The following is a 19,892-nucleotide window of genomic DNA, read 5'->3' on the forward strand; positions in this document are numbered from 1 at the left end:
GTGCAGATAGGGAGATCTGACATTTAGTTATAATAGAAAATAGGCCGGTGCCATCTATTACTTCATTATGCTCCTGACTTTATATGAAATACACTTCACTTATCGGTTTACTGCAGCGACTAATATAAAACCAAACTAATAAATGCATTTGTGTGTATGTACTCTTGCAAACACAATCAGCTGTTTTTATTCTCGTCAAGACGAGTTTTTCATGTGTCATAGTCATTGTGACTGATCAATAATACAAGTGTATAGTTTTATTAAAAAAAAAATCAGTTTGTCAGCATTTCTGTCAAAACAGATTTGCAGAAAAATTAAACATGTGCAAAGCGAATAAACATGTGCAGAGAAATTAAACATGTGCAGACATGTTTACATTTAGTTTGCTACACACACACACACACACACACACACACACAGTATATACCTACCTCATATACATAACATAACTGTTTGTAGACACCATATTTATCCCATTATCTTTTGCACTTCATTCAGTGTACAAATGTTATTGTTTATATATAAATATATACAGACATATGTCTATATTTACACCTTTTTAATATGTGTAGTTATTTACTGTTTATGTTTATGTTATGTTTATGTTTGCATTTATCTGTCAAGTCAATGTACAACTGAGAGCAAAGTGAACTGGAGTCAAAATCCTCGTCTCTGTTATATAGAAATAAGAAATAAAACTGCAAATAGGGATAAAAAATAAAATTTAAAAAAAGTTAGTAGACAAATGAGTGACAGCCACAGCATGGAGCAGAGGTGGTGCAGATGGAGTTAGAAATGACAATGGCAGCATGTCCAGTAAACAGTGCAGAGAATCACAGCAGACGTTTCACTCTTTTCTAACAACACTTGTAACACGGCAGCCTGAGCCGTCACATTCCTGTACAGCAGGTGGAGATATATGCAACTGTGCAGCTGGTTGTGATCCGCCATACTAGCGAAGAAACAATGACAACAAAAACCAGGAAGCGTCAAATATCAGATATGCCAGTTACACGGCGTTAAACCAACGTCGTTTCATTGTTTTTATTATTATTATTATTTATCTGCTGTAGTTTAGCTTTTTAAGATAGCTTCTTTAACTTTTCAGGCTTCCCGTGAATTATGAGGAACACAATCAGACACAAGCCGGCAGCGTCGGACGCATGTAGCTGAGTTAAACAGGGAAATGTCCCAGGTCCTCCTGCCGTGAAGGCTGCATGTCTGTTCTGCAGCAGCTATGTTGTGTTTGCTACGCTTCTTCTCGGAGGCTGTCGTGCCTGTGCTTTAGTCTGCGACGCTTTCAGTGAGCCGGCTACTGGATTCTCCTGTGAGGGTTGAACAAAGTGAGGAGAAATGGAAATGGAAAACGTGATCACCCTCAGCTCTGACAGCGATAAAGAAGACTCCGATGTGGAAATAGTGGGCTGCTACAGTAATGTCACGACCAAAGCTGAAGTGTTGCCCCTGACGGCGGTGCGCGTCGATGTCAGCGCCTTGAAAGTCAACGTCCCAACGGTAAGCTAACGGCCGGCGTTCGAAACGACTTTAAGTCGACTTTAAACCGAGTAACTACGGTAACCACAGCCCGCTGTTACTTAGCGACGCCTTCCGTCGAGCAAGCTTCAAATACGGAGTCTCCTCCTCGGTTTGTACCGGTGTGTCCAGGTGAGGCTTAGCGTGCTAACAGGTATGTTATTGGTTAGCATATATCACTTCCATACATTAGTTATTGCGTGTACAACATTGTTTAATACACCCAGAGATATAAAAAGTACAGCTACATTTGTGACAACTGTATACTTTCACACGGTACAGTGTATATTGTCATATTTCCCTACCCTAACCCCAAAATTATGTGTTTTTATCTTAAAGAATATCAGTATTGCTGACAATACTATAGCTGTGAAAGTGAAAATATTCAAATTTAAATGCTGCTCTTATTCACAGACTCTGTGCGTCCACTTCTGGAGATATTACAACATTCAAAGTACAGATTCCATTTTTCTACGTAACATTTCACATCTGTGGTGTTGTTACACTGGTACTACTATGGGGAACCTCACGATTCGATTACGATTCAGAGGCTACGATTAGATTATGAAACGATTATTGATGCATTTTTAATTTATGTATATTGATGCACTTTTTCCACATTTCTTTTTGTCTCACTGAATGAGTATTCGTCATTTGCAGTTCAAAAAACAGTGCATTTGCAATAGAAACAAAGAGTTGAATTAACCTTTATGGAAATATCCATTGGAATGGAAATGCATGAACATTTGAACTTTAGTGTACAGCTCAAGGCGCTTTTTGCTGCTTTTAGTGTTTCATACGTCTCGTCCCGAAGACCGTGCTTACTGTATTTTAGTTCCGCTTTACTTGGCATATTTAAATAATCTGAATTTGGATGTTTGTGAATCGTCCTCGATTCTTCCACGGCCGAATCGCGATTAATCTAAGAATTGGAAATTTCCCCCACCTCTACTACTATCTACAGTATAATACAAATAATTAAAATATTAGTAAAATAGTCTAATATCGGTGGCTCAAATGGACTTTACAGGTGCTTCAGCAGAGATGTTGACTGTTTTTAACAGTTTTTATTAGGGGCCACACGATACATGCTCTTTGGGGTCGATCGCGGGCCTCTCTCTGTCCTCTCAGGGTTTGACAGCTGGATGCAGATGTGCTGATCACCTCCCCTGGCACTGCTCTCCTGAGCCCTCGCCTCGCTCCTCTCCTGCAGCTGACGCACCACGGCCCCCCTCCACAGATGTGATTACAGTTACTCAGTCAATGTTTCCCAATGTCTTACTTTTCTTCTCTTTTTTTTACCCCCCTTTCTAGCGGTATATTGACCTCACAGATCCAAGATGGGCTCTTCCCGAGCTGAAGACACGTAAAAGACTAAATTCAACCGCTTTGGCTATTGTGGACTTGACTGAAAGTGACGTAGTGAACGGGACAGAACAGAAGTCAGAGGATTTGCCACCGGATGATTTTAAAATGAAGAATGAAAGCACGGATGAAACGCAGACTTCAAACAAACAAGAGAAAAGCACTTCAAGGTGTTCTTCACCTGTTATTGCACTACAGGAGGAATGTAGTGACACAAATCCAAACCAAAGTTTGGATTTGCAACCACAACACCAAAAGCAGACGGATGAAGCGCATCGTCAAGCACCGACTGTAAAATTAAGACGATTGCCCTTTCTTGAAAGTCATGTCACAGAACTGAAAGAATCAAGGCGTTCTATATACTTAACTAAAGACTGTATGCAAATGTCACTGCAACCTAGGCAACAAGCCACTGACAGTAAAGCACTGGATTGCATTAGTAATATGACTACTGCATCGAATAATCCTCACATGGAGCTTACATTGGAGGATGAGTCTTGTCCCACGGTGACAGAATTTCTTGTCAGACAAGAACGTCAAGAGAACAGCAACGAATTCACGAGCTCACGATCGAATGCTGAAATATCTCAGCATGTGCGGAGCGCAGCTGCCTCTCCGCACTCTGATAAAGGAAGCTCAGTTGCAACCTCGAAGGAACACATCCCTCATGAAGATGAGAGGAGTGAATTTTGCTTGTCCATGCTCATACCCTCTCCAACATCTTCATCCCAAGATAAATCACAGAGTTCCTCACAAAGAAAATCTCTCTGTTCCAACCTGGAACAATTGGATTTACACCAAGCAGACTCTAAGCAAAGCTATCTTTCTGATCACCCTGACCCGCCTACCATCGGAATGAACGCCCCTGAGCCTTTTCACCTGGACTCTCTTTCGAACATCAGTCCCATATCTCATAACCTAATAAACCAAGACAACCCGACACCCCCCGCCTCTGAACATATACTCGCTGAGAATGTGTCTGAATGGCAGACGGAGGAGGTTAAGACTGATGGGGCCTCAAACAGCCCAGACTACTTGCACTGTAGTATCCCTTGTGACTCTCCTTTGTCCATGTCTAAGGCTGAGGATAGTGATGAAGGATCTGGGACTGGGACATACAGAGGGGGATTAGACAGTCCACCATCTTGTCTTTGGCAAGAGGGTAGTGATGGAGAGCAAGTGAACGAAGAGAACAGATTTGATATGGACTTCAGGGTGGCCAGTAGAGAGGACAGGAATTTTGTGTGCCCAGTTACCCTCAGGAAAATAATGTCGGGACCAGCTGAATCCTTGGTAAGAGACATTTCTCCAGATGTTTAGTCGGTGTTTTGTCTTTTTCTGTTGCTCTTATTAAATCATTACACATTATCATATGTTTTTTTTTTTTTTTTAGATTGATGAAGACGATGAAGGTTTTGGAACTCCAGAGGTGCTGTGCCGTCAGAGCCTGAGTCTGGTTTACAGTACCATAGATGAAAACTACCCAGAGGGCACTTTGCAGCTCCTGTCTGACCTACTACAGCCTGGTTACTATCCCCCCAGAGATATCTCCTTACACCTGCTGCGTGGTATTCTACTTGACCCAAAGTGTCCTTATCACTTGTGTGTGCAAGCCTTTAATCTCCTGATCAGGACACAGAGGTGAGGGGAACCATGGGAAGAGTTAATAGTAATGTGTTATTTGTAAATTCCATCCTTTCCATCCTGTCTCATCATTTTCCATGTTTGAATTCAGAAATTAATGCATCCTTCTGATTGCAGACACCACATTGCTGATAAAACCACTATTCCATGGGACTGGGAGTTGTTAACCTCAGTCATGACCAATCAGGTACTATTGGGTGTGTCACTGTAATTCTGCATTAATATGCAGACACGTTTACAGCTGGACATCTTCTTTTTTTTTTTTAAATGTTTCTACGTGTGCTCCATATCGCCTGTGTAGGACCATACAAAGAGACATCGATGTGAGGTTGCGCGCATGCTTCTGGAGTACGTCGTGCAAACTATGGAGGACGACTTTCAGGCCAAACGTTCTTCCTCCACCCTCCACCACTCCATCGCCAAGTCAACATTGTCGTGTGATCAGCAGTTTCTTAATGTCAGGTGAGTTTGGTAAATGTATCTTAAAGCAGGATTAGATGGTGGACTGAGTTTTAGTTTCATTGCACATCACAGTTAATCTGCTTCATAACATGGACATGATTATATACTATAGAATATTACAAATCACTCTATGCCAGGCTGATCACATTATACTACATGGATAACAGTTAGTCATGTTGTTTTTGTTTGTTTGTGTTGCAGGGATGTCATCAAGTGGCTCTTTTCTGCCATCATGAAATCAACAGAGCATGCAGAGACCGGCGAAGCAGTCAGAGAGAGAGATGAACAAATCAGGTGAATTACAAAGAAACATTTTGTGATTGTTGTCGACCTGAGCAGAAGGGAACAACAGTTTATGTTATATCTTTATGGCTGTTTCTGTGCCTGTCTTTTTCCACATTCAACTCTTTGTCTCCCTCAGAATGGTGTCCATCTTCCAGAGGATGCTGTCCTTGGCTCTGGAGGTGGACCGTTCTCCAGCGCTAAACTCTGCCAAGCTGTCCCAGGAGCTCTTTCACATGCTCATCGGCAATATACCTCTACGAGCACACAGGTGAGGAGCTGAGATGTGACAAATGAAGGAGGCAGGAGAAATAGATTTTGTATCAATTGAGGGAAAATTGGAGTGTGTTTTAAATACAGAGAATTAAACCAGGCAGACAGGCAGACATCATAACAAGACACATTCATAAATGGAGTAACAAAAAATCTGTTTCAATATTCCAGGATTAAATTGATCTACTAAGCAAAGGGCGTTGAAGTTGATTTTCTTTCATGGAGTCATGTTAATGTTCTAAAAGTTCTTATTGCGTTGTTTTAATACAAATGTATTTCATAATTTTATGAATTGTTTTTAAATGCGTCAATCAAGCAATTCAGAATTAGAAAGAGAGAAAAGGCTTACGCGATCTGCCTCTTTCCCCCAGTTTTCCGAGCTCTCATTGACTAATGTGTTTGTGACACCCAGGATGTTGTTGCTCGAGAGCCTGCAGAGCAAGCTGCTGAGATGTAAGCTGTTGGAACATCTGTTGGACTATGCATGCCCACTGAAAATCACTGTGCCCATGTCGCTCAGTCTGCTGCTTCACTTTATGAAGAACTGCACTCTGGCACCAGACCCTACAGTGAATATCTCTTGCATTTTGTTTTCAGCTTTAGCTTATAGGTCAACTTCTGCTCTTGACATATGTAGTGGTATTAACATATCTGATTGATAATTCATTACTATGTTAATCAGAAAAGATAGCTTTGATTTGTTTTTTTGCACTTTAAAACTCTTAAAACGTTAGCCACAATCTGTGAGCGTTCAATGCAACTGATCCAGAACTGTATTGTCCAGGATGGTTCTGAACGGTGGCAGAAGTGGGAAGAGTTGGTCCATCTCCTCTGGATGTTGCTGCTCAGCTACAACAAAGCGATGAAAGGTAAGATGTTGGTAAATACGAGTACACAGTGTGGCAGTATTTGCAGCTACAATCATGAAACGTTTTGGTAGTGATGACGAGGGTTTGTCTCGGAATGATGAAACAAAGATGTTTGTTATTTAACAAATATATATCTATATATATATATATATATATTATATATATATATATATATATAATATATATATCTATATCTATCTATAATATGTTGTGTCAGGTGATCTAAGAATCAAAACCAACATCTTTACTAACTAGGCCAGCTATCCAGTGTCCTGTTGCCAGGAAGCAGACAGTGCTTGGAGCCTGTGGGAAACCTCAGACTCCAGTGAATGTGCAATATGTGGTGTGATACCATATGGGATAGTACTGAACTGTTTTATTGGAAACTTTGAGAACACTGAGTGATGTTCTTATGTTGGATAAAGACCAAACAAGAGCTGGACTCTCCTGATCACCACGTCAAATGTCTCATTTTCTCTGTAGTTACCGATATTCTCTCGTCTTCAACCAACAATTTCCCTGTCTGTGTATTTCTGCCTTCGCATAATCCCTAAATTAAGTTTTGTCAATGCCATACAATATGCCAGAGCTGTACAAAATGTGAACTCCTGTGCTTGGTTCATTTTTATGTGTTGTGGTGTTTCAGGACTTAGACATAGGAATACACTCTATTCATGTAGGCTACCACACGATCGACAAATATAGTCCATCATCATTGATGATCATATACCATGTTGGTTTCGCTTCACTGCTTGTGCTATGGATTTATCCCCCTTCTCAGCCACCCATATGTTGAAAGCAACTGTGAATTTGTCTCTGTCGCTGCAGAACTGGAGCTAGTCCATGGCGTGTTTAGGACCTGGCTTTTGGGCTTAGAGCCATGAGTATTTTTTTAAACTGTAAAATATGTAGGTGGTCAGTATACCATGAAGTAAAGTGTTGTGGGGGTGCAATTGGATTTTATATTATTTCATTTAAATGTGATCAATAAACGTGCAGCCAATTAGTGTACGTAACATGTTTCACAATTCTGAAATGTCATACTTATTTAGGGGTGACAGACCTCGATGACAAAAATTATATGATCTATTTAATTAAAAAGCCTGTATTATATGTCCTAAAGAACACCTCTGATATAATAATTATTTTATCTCTTATAGCATATCTGTGAATATGAAAACATTTCAACAATAAGTAAAACATTTTTTGACTGTCTTGGCTCTGCTTTGGTTCACTGACCTCTTTCATCTTGTTGTTTCAGGCTATCTGTGCAGCTCCGTCTCTGAACAAAGAGGCATAGTTGGCACCTTGGTCTACAAGCAGGATGACATGGTGTCCAAGCCTGCTGTCCGTGAAGCTGTAGAGGCCCTCTTGTCCAGATCTCAGGCTGATCTTGGCCAAGCCTTACCTCTCCACGTGGAAGAATCTCTTACTTATCTACAGGATCACCTGCTAGATGTCTGTCAGTGTTAAATGGAAAAAACAAACAAAAAAAAAAAACAGTTTTGATAATTCTCTTGAATGTTCGATGAAGCATTGCGTTAATTTAATATTTATATTTGTATGTGATTTTGACCTATGCAATTTTTGTATTTTTAAATAAATGAAGTGCCTTGTTGGATCTTAAAATCTTTAATTAATTGTATTATTCATTAAGCACACATACGCACGTGCAGAACATTACATCATTACTTCGACAGACCACACAGCTTATTGATTAAGCTTGACAATTCTTAGCCAACTCTGCATAAACCCCACAGTTTAAACATCACTGTGGTGTCTCATGGTCCATCACTCATCGCTTAAGGATTTTTTATTTACTCTGGTTCAACAGCTGGTTGCGCCGTCAGCGCGCTGACCAATAGGACGCGGCGCTGTTATCGGCAGAGGGAGAAAAAAAAGCTCCCAGTCGCCATGATACAGCAGCGGAAACGGGCGAGAAGTAGCTAGAAAACAAAAGAGAACACGCAGTCGTCCTCGCGATTTGGTATGCTCTTGCAGGTAAAAAAAAAATAATAATAATAATAACGAATCCTTTCTTTTAGACCTTCAGCTACTTTCACTCATTTAATCTCATCGATGTGTTTCGTAAACAGCCTCCGACGCGCGGCTCGTTGTTTTGAATAGGAAGTCGGGTCAGCTTCGAATAATTGGGGATCTGTTAGCTCGTAGCCAGCGAGCTAACACTGCGAGCTAAGCTAAAGTAGCTCGCAGTTTTAGCTCGTTTAAAGCCAGCGTTGTGAGCAAAGCTCCCGTGAGCTGCTCACTGTTTATCTCCACGATAGTGTTTCCTGCTAGTGGGGTCAAGCTAACAGCGGCTAACTAATACGCTGTGTCCGTGGCCTAGCGTTAATGCGCAAGTCAGTGGTTTGCTATTATGTAAACAACAATTGTAGACTATCTTGTTTTTATTTTGTGCTGACCCACTTGGACGGGGTGTTTTTTAAAATTCTTTTAAGTCAAAGCCAGAAGCTTTTTATTGTCACTGACTTAACGCGTGTTCCCGTTTGCAATCTCGATAGTTAGCGAGCTAGCGTTAGCTATTTAGCGTTTGTTATGTATAGTTTGATAGCCACATATTTAGTGTTAGGCTAGTGCTAATCTAAAGGGGGGAAATTTCGTCTTAATCTTAGCCTGGTCGCAGTTTGTTTGAACTCCCTGTCTTATTTTTAAATTAAAAAGCTGCACACGGGTTGTTAACTAGCCCAGTTTAGCGTGAAAAATACTGCACCACGTTGCTGTTTTTCCCCAATATTGATTATTATGTAACGCCAATTAAATCACAGCCTTCAGAGGAGCCTGTTTTTAAAAAGCTAATTGAACGCCATAGTTTACACGTGTTACTTTTTTTTAATTAGATATCTCGGGACAGAAACGTGCTCATAACGTTTTCATATTGTGCTAACCTGAGCACATGTGGCACCTCAGTCCTCAATGCAAATTTGGTGACATGCTAAGACAGATGTTTCATTTCTCACCTCATTCATCCAGCTTTAGTTTCAGACTATAACTGCTACATTTATATGCAGTTGTTGGCATATCGGGAGGTCTTTTTTTATTTTTATTTTATTCTGTTCATGAATGACATCTAAATTCAGGATTATCTCTCCAGTGTTATAGGAATGCCCAAGGAAAAATATGACCCGCCGGATCCCAGGCGGATGTACACAATTATGTCCAGCGAGGAGGCAGCCAACGGGAAGAAGTCATACTGGGCTGAGCTGGAAATCAGCGGTGAGTATTGTCAGGGAAGATTCCTGTTTTTTTTGTAGGTTAAATGGTTGTATTGAATTTGTGCCATCTTGACATGTCGCCTTTATTGATCAGAGGTCATTTCTGGATCTTCACGGTTCAAACAAGGCGTGTGTCCACCACCGGTGCACTTCACATGACAGTCCCACAAAGGCCTGCAGCTGAAGATTATTTTCATTATCAATTTTTGGCCTGTTAAATTGTCAGAAAATGGTGTTAAATGCTGATCACAGTTTCACAGAGACCAAGGGTACCTCTTCATATTTCCTGTTTTTGTTCAGACATTAACTTCATTCTCATTAAAAAGCAAGAAGGTCAGCCTATATCCACAACTTAACCAGAACACAGACCCTGTGACCAGTGAATCCCGAGCATTTCTCTTTCAAAAATGTATTTAATGACATCAAACATGTCTGTTTTCTGTTGATTGACTAATCAATTAAACAACTTATGTAATTCATTGGTTTTCCTTCAGTCCTAGGGGAGTATTAGTTGGATACTGGGACTTAATTCTTCCGCGTGTTTCCTTTTCCCACTGTCACTGCAGGCCGAGTAAGGAGTCTCAGCACAGCCCTGTGGTCTCTCACCCACCTCACTGCCCTGCACCTCAGTGACAACTCATTGTCACGCATCCCGCCAGACATTGCCAAACTACACAACCTGGTGTACCTGGATCTCTCATCCAATAAGATCAGGAGCCTGCCGGCAGAGCTCGGAAACATGGTGTCTCTCAGGTGAGTGATTTCGGGCTGTACGTTTACCCCTTAATTTAGACACAGTGGAAAGGATTGGCGGTCACAGGGCTGGTCTTGAATTTGGTTTTGTCACTTGTATGTGCTACACACTGATGCTACCCATTACGCCAATGTGAGTATTTCATATATCATAGAGCCGTTGTATATCTGCCATTTTTCAGGTCTATCTTTTGAAATGTTAGTCTAACAAGCCCACAATAACAATCAGTCTAAACTCAGCAAGCATGCCAGATATTCTTGATGGCAGGGATGTGGTTAAGATCGTTGTTTCTCAGGGCAGCTGGATTCCAATGACCAAATTCGCCTATGTCCTTCACAGGGAACTGCTTTTAAATAACAACCAGTTGCGGGTTCTGCCATTTGAATTGGGAAAACTGTTTCAGTTACAAACACTGGGGTTGAAAGGTGAGTGGCTTATCAATGTGTTTTATAGCCATTCCAGCCTTGAAATCCCATTCTTCTCGTAGCAATGATTCAACCCGCGTCGCTTTCCCTTCACCAGGAAACCCACTTGCACAAGAAATTATGAGCCTCTACCAGGAACCTGATGGCACGCGGAGACTGCTCAACTACTTGTTAGACAATCTGGCAGGGGCTATCAAGCGCAGTGAGTCCCCCTGTCCCCTTTCTGGGAATTGTATATTGCCAGTAGTTTTTTTATTTCCTCAAAAGATAGCTTGATCAGTATATACAAATGGAGACATTGTGAACTCAACAGCTTAGGTCCCTTAATGTTGTTGTGGCATCTGTGTTCATGTCATCACTTATTGAACCTCCCCCACCTTCTCTGTTCAGTACCAACAGAGCAGCCCCCAGCACGGTCATGGATCTCTCTCCAAGAACCGGACCGAGCACGGGCCTCAGGTGAGCACAACATGCATGAAACATGACTCTCAGCCATTGTCTGTGTAATACACAGCTGTTTGATAAATATGGATGCAGCTTGTATCCATGAAAATCGACAGTCACATTCTGTAGTTATATAAACAAGCTGAAAAGCCAGAGGTTTTAATTTACAAGTGAAGAGCCAAATATTGGTTTTGTGTGAGTGGTCGACACCCTGCTGGGCTTAACCCAAAAGCAGTGCTACGGACATGTTCTTTGGTTGAATTTGAATCAGAACTAAAACTAAGTTATCAAACATATTTACAAAAAACAATCTATAGTAGTATTCCAGTGTTTCCTATGGGTTGAGTATTTTGTGTTTCTCCCCTCAGCACTGTTCTCTGTGATGTGCTACAACGTGCTGTGTGATAAATACGCCACACGACAGCTATATGGCTACTGCCCCTCTTGGGCTCTAAACTGGGAGTACAGGAAAAAATCCATCATTCAGGAGATTCTGGGCTGCAACGCAGACATCATCAGTTTGCAGGTAAGAGATGAACAAATGAAATGTGTTGAGGCTTTCACAGAGATAAATGTTCATTCTGTCTGTCAAGATTTAAAAAAAAAGAAACCGTTTGGATTAGGTGGCAGTAACGCGACTTAAGCAGGACTCTTTTTGGTCACGCATGAAGTGGACAGAATGAAAGCAGCACCATGTTGTGCACTAAATGCTTCCTTTTGTGAAGCGCCATGTTCAGTGTTTATACTAACCACAGATGTGTGCTCTCTTGTTTTCCTCTCATTTCCTGGAATAGGTCAGCCTACATTAGGAAGTGATCTTTATAATATTTGCATCATTTAAATACACGGGGCGGGAGGGCCGTCTTGTTTAGTCAGTGTTGTGTATTTATATTCAGTAGTGTTTGTCTCTTTACAAGAAAAGGTTCCCAAGAGCTTGAATCATTAAAAAAGGAATCTGACAATTCTGTATACAGTTTGTTTTACATGTCAAGGAGCAGTATTAATGTCTCACTCTTTGAAGGATCTCGTCTACACAGACGCTTCTTTGTGTTCATCAATGCAGAATTACTCTCAGATTTTTGCCTTGTTTGCTGGTGTTATATCTGCTCTTCCTTCATGCATTGAGTTCTTTAAAAAAAATTTTTTTTGAAAGGGCCGTTTGTTATTACTTGACATGACTACATTACATAACTGTCTGTCTTTCTTGTTGTCCATCCTTACACATGTTTTTTTGTCAATTACAGGAAGTAGAGACAGAGCAGTACTACAGTTTCTTCTTGCCTGAGCTGAAGGAGCAGGGATATGACGGGTTCTTCAGTCCAAAGTCACGAGCCAGGACTATGTCGGAGTCGGACCGTAAACACGTGGACGGTTGTGCAATTTTCTTCAAGACGGAGAAGTACGTAAACCTACACTTGTGTAGTTATTGTCCAATGGCACCGTACGTCTTGTTGACGAGCCTTCGTAGGAAATAGATTCTATGTTTAATCTTAATTGCGGTTAAATATACATTTTATAATGTTTAATACCTGTAAATGTTGCAAACTTACTGTCCAATATATTTGGCACATGAGGCAACCTTTTTCCTGACATTATTTGCCTTTCACTCAGGTTCAGTCTGTGATACTGGCTGCCGTTTTTATAGGGCAGTGTTTTGATGGCGTCAAGTTTTTGTTGATGGGCGTATCAGCTGGGTGAAACCAGCACTGCTGACCTACCTAACCAGTTTGATTACCCAGCAAATGAGAGAGCCTGTGAGGTTTTTGTTTAACCTTCATACAGCGATGCATTGATTGTACCCTCCCATTCTCTATATGTTTACCCTGCTGTCACGCTTGAATACAGTTTTAGAAAGGGTCACAGTTCATTCGTAGCTGAATACAAACACTAGGCCATTTTTTAATTTATTTTTTAGTCTGAATACTAAGGGTTGTCAGATCTGTTTATGGCATAACACAGATCTGACTGTTAAATCGTTTACCATATTTTTAGAAAGTGTCTTCTGGAAACATTACCCCTGGTAATTGTAGAATATGAAAGTGGCTGCAGGTTCTTATGTGTTTGAGTCTGCCATAGCTACCTTCAAAATCCTGCAAACATCAGACAACAGCATTAGAATAATCTGAATAGAATAAATTGTAGATCACACTAGGAAAGTGTTTTTGTTTTTAAAGAAGCACTTTTAGATTGTAAATCAGTTGTGCTTAATCAATCCTGAGCTGTTTTACACATTAAAGTCTGTTTACAGGTTTTGGGAAATATTAGTGGATATGTGAAAACAGTTGTATAAAGCCTTTTATTGCTCCAGAGGGAGCTGTGTGAATCTCCTCTAAAAAGATGTTGCTGAAGGACTCCAAGTGTGAGTGATAAAAATCTGGAGGTGTGGAGTTAAAGAAGTGTGCTTACCTTGCATCCTCCTCCTCCTCGTCTCTGACTGGGGCCAGGGGCTTGAGGCTACATTAGCCTCTACACGCATAACACAGCTGGATTTCTGACTGAACTGTTGGCTGTGGGTAATTTAGGTGCTAGGTTTTGATGAGGAAGATTGTGCTGCATCCATTTTTATTTAGTTTGCATATTGCTGCATGAGTGGAGTACACGTAATAATACAGAGATAAAAAAACTGAGCAGTCCACTTTTTAAGCTAATAAAAGACAATATGGATCATTGACTCACTCAAACATTAAATGTAATTACACTTATAAATTTCACACATTCTGTTAATGCTATAAAGAAAAGGGGTGCACCATTTTAGCGGCAAGTAGGAAAAACATTCTGTTTCCTGTATTAGCATTAAAATCAATGTGCTGCCCTGTTAAGTGGCATTAAGTTTTACCAGATTAAACAAATGTGGCCCAATCTGGTGAGCTATCTTTGTGAATTACATTACATAATGTGTTATCATGCATGAACCACTGTGGGACCCAGCCACAGTCATTTTGAGCCTGATGATTATGAGAAATGATTTGCTTGTGTTTCGTTTCTTTTATTCTCACCGCTGCTTCCAGAACTTATGTTGAGCTCTCTTCTCTCTCTCGTCTCCTGCTGTTTATCTCCAGATTCAGCGCAGTGCAGAAGCACACGGTGGAGTTCAACCAGCTGGCCATGGCTAACTCCGAGGGCTCAGAGGCTATGCTGAACAGGGTGATGACAAAGGACAACATTGGAGTAGCTGTACTGCTTGAGGTCCGCAAAGAGATGATGGAGGTCTCCTGTGAGTAAACGCCCTATTCTGATCTTTAGGTGTCTGGCATCTCAAGATCTACTGCCTTGTCTCACCTGGCAAATCCTGATATGTTTGGAAATGCCCGTTTGTTCTAGTAGTGTATTTTCTTTGTTGTAATTCTGCTTCTCCTTTTTCCCTCCTCACAGCTGGAAAGTCACTCCACGGCATGGAGAAGCAGCTGCTCCTGGTAGCCAATGCCCACATGCACTGGGACCCAGAGTACTCTGACGTCAAGTTGGTCCAGACTATGATGTTTCTGTCAGAGGTGAAGAACATAGTGGACAAGGCCACACGCAGCCTTAAGTTGTCCTCTGTCTCTGGTGAGACCAATGCCATTCCACTGGTGCTGTGCGCTGACCTCAACTCCTTGCCTGACTCTGGTAAGTAAGCGAAGCTAAATGGAGCTGTGCTGCATCTGACCACAGAGAGTTTGTATTTAAAAAAATGTACATGTATCGAAGATGACAGGCAGGTCTGTGTGTTTCATGGCCACTGTGTAAATGGAATTTTTAAAAAGCCCCCAAAATATCTCTCATCTGATGGTGTTTGATAAATGTTTATCTAAGACCCAATGAGTGAGACACTGACCTTTTTATTCGATTGACATGATGGAACAAAAGTCTTCTGTGATGCTGAAATATGCTGTACCTGGTCCTTTGTGTACATATTATTTAATTTCATAATGTAAATATAAATTCAGCAGTAATCTGTAGATGAATATGAGAATGTACCCATCTCACTTATCAGTCCATTATGTGGAGCAGTTTGGATTTTTAGCACTGTGACCTTTACATGTCTGATTTTATGTAAAAGGTGTCCTACAAATGTATCGAAGATTTCCTGTGTTGATTTTGTTTGTTACTTTTAGCCCACAGGATGACCAAATCTGCAGATTTATTTTATTTTTCTTCCTAAAGACGTGTCAGAAAGGTGAACCAGATACAAAATGGTTTCATGACATGTTGTGTAAGGGCTGATTGATCAACTGTTCTCATGTTACATCTGATAGGTCTAGTAACCGACAGCATACACACCATTTTTAAAAAGACATTTTGGATTCTAACAGTAGGGACAGATCCGCCTTGGTCTGCGGGGACTTTGAAGTGCCACTTGACTTTTTCTCGATTCTGATGAAGCCATTTTCTCATTTCTCTCTCTCTCTCGCTCTGTTCAGGCGTAGTGGAGTACCTTAGTTCTGGTGGAGTGGACTGCACCCACAAGGACTTCAAGGAGCTTCGTTATAGCGACAGTCTGACCAAATTCAACTGCAACGGCAAGAACAGCACGTCCAATGGCAGGATCACCCATGGCTTCAAGCTGAAGAGCGCCTACGAGAACGGCCTGATGCCTTACACCAACTACACCTTCGACTTCAAGGTGATTGTCCAGCACATGTTTGTGTTCGGAGTTACTAATGTGTTTATGTATGTACAGAATCACCGTGGACTATAGTCACAAACATGACTCCCCTCTTCTTCCTTCCTCAGGGTGTCATCGACTATATTTTCTACTCCAAGCCTCACCTGAACGTGCTGGGTATCTTGGGCCCCCTGGACCCCCACTGGCTCGTAGAGAACAATGTCAGCGGCTGCCCACATCCCCACATCCCCTCCGACCACTTCTCCCTCTTCGCCCAGCTGGAGCTGCTCCTGCCCAACCTGCCCCAACAGGTCAATGGGATCCATCTGCCTGCACGCAGGTAGTGAGTCCCTGCCACACCACCAGGGGGAGCTGCAACCACAGCCTCTCCCTTTCCAGCCCTCCTCCTCCCTCCCACTACCAGCTCTTCCCTCCACCACAATGGCGGAGGAAGACAAAAAACACAACCTGTAAAATATTCGTAAAAGTGAGGTCTGGCCGACAGGGATTTCGTATAATGTTATAGATATTCTATATTTTTCTTTTTTTCTTTCTTCGTTTTTCTTTTTTGTTCTTTTTTTAACTGCTCGATTCAGTCCTGTTCGTGTATCATATTTTCTGTTTTGGACTCCCTTTCCTTCTCAGATCCACCCACCCACCACCACCCACCCACCTCCTTTTGCTTCTGTCTTTCAAACTAGAGGGGATGGTAGCTCATTCAGATTTGTCCCATGGGGCGCTGTATGGTTTAAGAGCAAGAGGAAATTAGAAGTGGCTGCGGGGGGGCGGGGGGGGGCAACATTTACCTGGAAAGCTCCATAGCTGATGGTCTGCCTGTCTGTCTGTCCTGTATAAATCTGAAACCAGCAAAGACAGCAGACTGGTCAGTCTCAGACCTCCATCCTTAGCTTCTATGCCCCTGTACTCTGGGCAGCCAGCGTACTTTCTCAGTCTTTCTAGAATACACGTTGGAGTTGGTTGTCGTCGGGGTAGAGCAAAGCGTTCAGCTGATAGTTAAGCATCCCTTTTTTTGGAGGTGGGCGTAGTGCAGCTCGTACGAGGTGAGATTTCCTGCTGTCATTCTGTGGTGCTGAGGCCTTTTGTGTGGTCACGGCCTCTCGTGGTGCTACAAGATAGTCTACACCTCCTGACCCCGGCCCTGGTGCATATTTGCTACCAAAACCCACAGATGCCTCAATAACCAGACATCTGAGAATCACACTGGCCTGATTTCACACAGGCAGTATGTAGTGATTAGTGAAGGAGGGATGATATGAGAACACTGAGAGCAGCTACCATCCTGTTTGCAGACTGTTTCACCCCGGCTTGTATAGTTGTTAGGCTAGTCTTGTGCTTAGGAGCTCACGTGACCCATGTTAACACCACTTTTTTTTTTTTTTTTGTTGGGCAAAGGGGCAAGGGATTTAGGCTGATGGGCAAAGCGTCGAGGGGCTTTCACAAATCTTTTCTTTTTGTCTTGATTGCTTTTAGGCAGAGAGAGCGAGTAATGGCTGATACACAGGAGTAAAACCAGCATTCCTCTCACTGTCTGGAGTTGCCATCCAACTCCACACATGCAAGCTTACACACACACATACTTACATACACGCACACACACAGACATAACACAGGTAATTTTTGCAGGCAGATCTGTAGCACTGTCTCCGAGGCCAGTAGTGACTTTCCCCAGCCATAAATTCCATACACAAAAAGCAGTGGTTTTTTTCACAAGTGTTTGTACAGAATAGAAATCTAGACTCAGTCTTTACATGATTGTATATGAACCACAAAAGACCTGTTTTCTGGCGTTTTTTGTACTAAGAGTAAATTATGATCAGATTTGAGAAGAAAAAAAAAAAGATTGTATTGTAAACTATGGCTAAATTTTTATCCAGTTAATGTTAAGATGAATTGATATTACCAGCTTGTACAAAAGACGTAAGAAGAGGTTGTTCACGGCGTTCGCTGTCACTACTTTGCACTCCCGAGAGATTAACTGTAATTAATGTATCAGTATTGTTTTTTTTGTGTTTTTGTTTTTTTCCCCCCTCTCTCTCTCTGCTGTTGATTTGATTTGCCGGCATATTGCTGCGATTGTAAATAGACACTGAGTAAACTCTGCCTGTTGCTTGTTGCCCATTAACAAAGCCATTGATCCACACTGCTGCCATCAGTTCAGACAAAAAAGGACACGCAAGGATGAGTCGCAGCCCACCGGTGACTCCACATCTGTTCATCTATAGATCTCACGCGCACTCTCGCGTGACTGATTGATACAACCTGTACAAATCCCTCTCGTACAACAACAAAACATCGTGCCTCACTGTAGCAGTTGTCGTTGTCTTGCACTATTTACATTTAACGAACGCCTGAACAACCTTTTCTCCTTTTATTTTTAAATACTGTTGAGACATTTGTGAAGATTTTATGTCCTTTTATTGGGTTTTGTTAATGTTGATTTCCTTTTTTATGAGCTGTGACAATGTTATGATGATGTGTATATCCTTCCTATTCATTGAGCTCTCTAGTAATCAGGTATGCTTTCTCCACTGACCCTTTCACCTCTCCTTTAAGGAACATGAGTAGGATGTCTTTATCAAATCCACACTTGCGGATTGTTTTTGCCTCCCTCTTTGTACCTTAGCACAGCTCCATGCCCATCCCCTTTAAAATATGTAGCCCATAGCTCCCTTCCCTGGTCATGATTTTAAACTCCTTAAGCCTGTCCATCACCCTATAAACCGCCCCGCACCCTCAACAGCCCAACCTCAAACTTTCCCTGCCCGCTATATTACTCAAGCTGTGTCTTTTAAACCCCCCTTTTCTCAACCACTTTGTATAGTTACCCTTGTCACTGCAGCTATAGTGCCATCTGTGGACCCCCGCCCCCCCCTACCTCTGTATTGGAAAAGGTGGAAGGCCCACTTTGCTTTCGCTTTTAGAGAAACAAGGGAGGAAGAGCAGCGAGCCAGGAGAGCCAGGCGGGCGCGTTGCTATGAGTCAGTTTTGTTCCATCCCAAACAAGCGAGTGAAGTCTGGCCAGCGGTGAGACGGATTATCTCAGCCATGCTTTTTTACGCGGATACAAACGAATGATGAGCACTTAAGTAGGTTCAGATGCAGCTCTCCTCACTCCCTGTTCTACCATTTTAGCGAATTAGGATCTAATTACTTTAATGTACATGTTGAAATGTCATTTTAAAGCAAGAGGGAAGCAAGTAAATAAGAAGTACAAGATAAGTCCTCAGATCAAGGTCTCTTGTCCCTTTATTTCCCCCCTACATGTTTTTTTAACTTTTGTTGTTTTCCAATGGAAACCAATGTGTCCAGTTTGATTTTTTTTTTTTTTTTCCTGAATGGCATTAGTATTGTAGTAGATTTAAAGGCTAGCTTTTTTTTGTAAAGTGTGAATAAAAGATGTATCTCATGTTTCCTTTCTAAAAAGATATTGAATTGTGTTGTTGTGTAAATCATGAATTCTATGATGGTGTTATGTTTGCTACATTGTTTTTACTTTTACTCAATATCTTTTTTTTTTTTTTTGTCATATACTCTTTTATTCCATCACAAACCAAATCCTCTGTTTAGAAATCATGAGGCGTTGTCTTGATGGGTTGATTTTAGGAGGAGTTGAATGTTCCTGATGAAGCCTCAATGAAGGAAGGATTGAGCGCTTATCAGAGGAAACTTACCTGCATCATTGGTATCGGTTTAAAAAAAAAAAAACAAAAAAAAAAAAAAAAAAAAAAAAAAACCTTTCAGCACAGGGATATTCAGTTTTTTTTTCTTTTCTTTTTTTTTACTTTTGAGCTTTATTTTGGATGTTTGCATGGCACTAGCTGGAGAGTGCTAGTGCCCGTAGTTTAGGGCAGCAGAGCTGTCTTACTAGTGGCTGCAGTTCAGTACTAGAGAACACTTCTGACTGGCGTAAAACGTGTTTGTGAGACTAAGCTAATGACCTGCCACTGGTCCCTAGACTGGTCCTGTGATGATTCTGAGTACTACTAGTCCATCTCACTCTGT

The 19,892-nt window shown here is 41.5% G+C and overlaps 2 protein-coding genes across 7 annotated transcripts; both read left to right on the forward strand.

Moving 5' to 3' along the window:
* Window positions 1–945: 945 nt before the first annotated feature.
* simc1 (SUMO interacting motifs containing 1) lies at window positions 946–8,059 on the forward strand. Of its 4 annotated transcripts, none has more exons than XR_003461543.1 (10): window positions 946–1,515; window positions 2,848–4,191; window positions 4,292–4,539; window positions 4,660–4,729; window positions 4,844–5,004; window positions 5,206–5,298; window positions 5,426–5,557; window positions 5,972–6,012; window positions 6,344–6,428; window positions 7,690–7,742. XR_003461543.1 is itself a non-coding variant. In XM_010741065.3 (10 exons), the coding sequence occupies exons 1-10, from the start codon at window positions 1,354–1,356 to the stop codon at window positions 7,899–7,901; spliced, it is 2,664 nt and encodes an 887-aa protein (XP_010739367.2). In that variant the 5' UTR covers window positions 947–1,353; the 3' UTR covers window positions 7,902–8,059. The 4 variants fall into 4 exon arrangements, 3 of the variants coding, with proteins under 3 accessions (XP_010739367.2, XP_027129823.1, XP_027129792.1); XM_010741065.3 differs by having other exon boundaries at window positions 947–1,515; window positions 5,972–6,128; window positions 7,690–8,059; XM_027274022.1 differs by lacking the exon at window positions 946–1,515 and adding an exon at window positions 1,557–1,665 and having other exon boundaries at window positions 5,972–6,128; window positions 7,690–8,059.
* A 142-nt stretch (window positions 8,060–8,201) lies between these two features.
* LOC104927070 (CCR4-NOT transcription complex subunit 6) lies at window positions 8,202–19,315 on the forward strand. Of its 3 annotated transcripts, none has more exons than XM_027274142.1 (12): window positions 8,202–8,415; window positions 9,541–9,662; window positions 10,228–10,414; window positions 10,755–10,840; window positions 10,938–11,042; window positions 11,231–11,299; window positions 11,653–11,810; window positions 12,529–12,683; window positions 14,344–14,498; window positions 14,657–14,890; window positions 15,685–15,887; window positions 15,998–16,213. In XM_027274142.1, the coding sequence occupies exons 2-12, from the start codon at window positions 9,551–9,553 to the stop codon at window positions 16,211–16,213; spliced, it is 1,680 nt and encodes a 559-aa protein (XP_027129943.1). In that variant the 5' UTR covers window positions 8,202–8,415; window positions 9,541–9,550. The 3 variants fall into 3 exon arrangements, with proteins under 3 accessions (XP_027129943.1, XP_027129910.1, XP_027129872.1); XM_027274109.1 differs by having other exon boundaries at window positions 8,203–8,429; XM_027274071.1 differs by lacking the exon at window positions 8,202–8,415 and adding an exon at window positions 8,593–8,788 and having other exon boundaries at window positions 15,998–19,315.
* The last annotated feature ends 577 nt before the right edge of the window (window positions 19,316–19,892 follow it).

Source organism: Larimichthys crocea, chromosome I (assembly GCF_000972845.2).
Source record: "Larimichthys crocea isolate SSNF chromosome I, L_crocea_2.0, whole genome shotgun sequence".
NCBI classification, from domain to species: Eukaryota; Metazoa; Chordata; class Actinopteri; family Sciaenidae; genus Larimichthys; species Larimichthys crocea.

What these genes read in the sequence shown, in the direction of transcription:
- LOC104927070 (XM_027274071.1), top strand. An exon ending in GGCAGGGGCTATCAAGCGCA is followed by an intron (nt 11,043 to 11,230) that starts GTGAGTCCCCCT and finishes TTCTCTGTTCAG; the next exon opens with TACCAACAGAGCAGCCCCCA. An exon ending in ATTTTCTTCAAGACGGAGAA is followed by an intron (nt 12,684 to 14,343) that starts GTACGTAAACCT and finishes GTTTATCTCCAG; the next exon opens with ATTCAGCGCAGTGCAGAAGC.
- simc1 (XM_010741065.3), top strand. Translation starts at nt 1,354, where the DNA reads ATGGAAATGGAAAACGTGATCACCCTCAGCTCTGACAGCGATAAAGAA. An exon ending in CAGCAGTTTCTTAATGTCAG is followed by an intron (nt 5,005 to 5,205) that starts GTGAGTTTGGTA and finishes TTTGTGTTGCAG; the next exon opens with GGATGTCATCAAGTGGCTCT. An exon ending in CTACAACAAAGCGATGAAAG is followed by an intron (nt 6,429 to 7,689) that starts GTAAGATGTTGG and finishes TTGTTGTTTCAG; the next exon opens with GCTATCTGTGCAGCTCCGTC.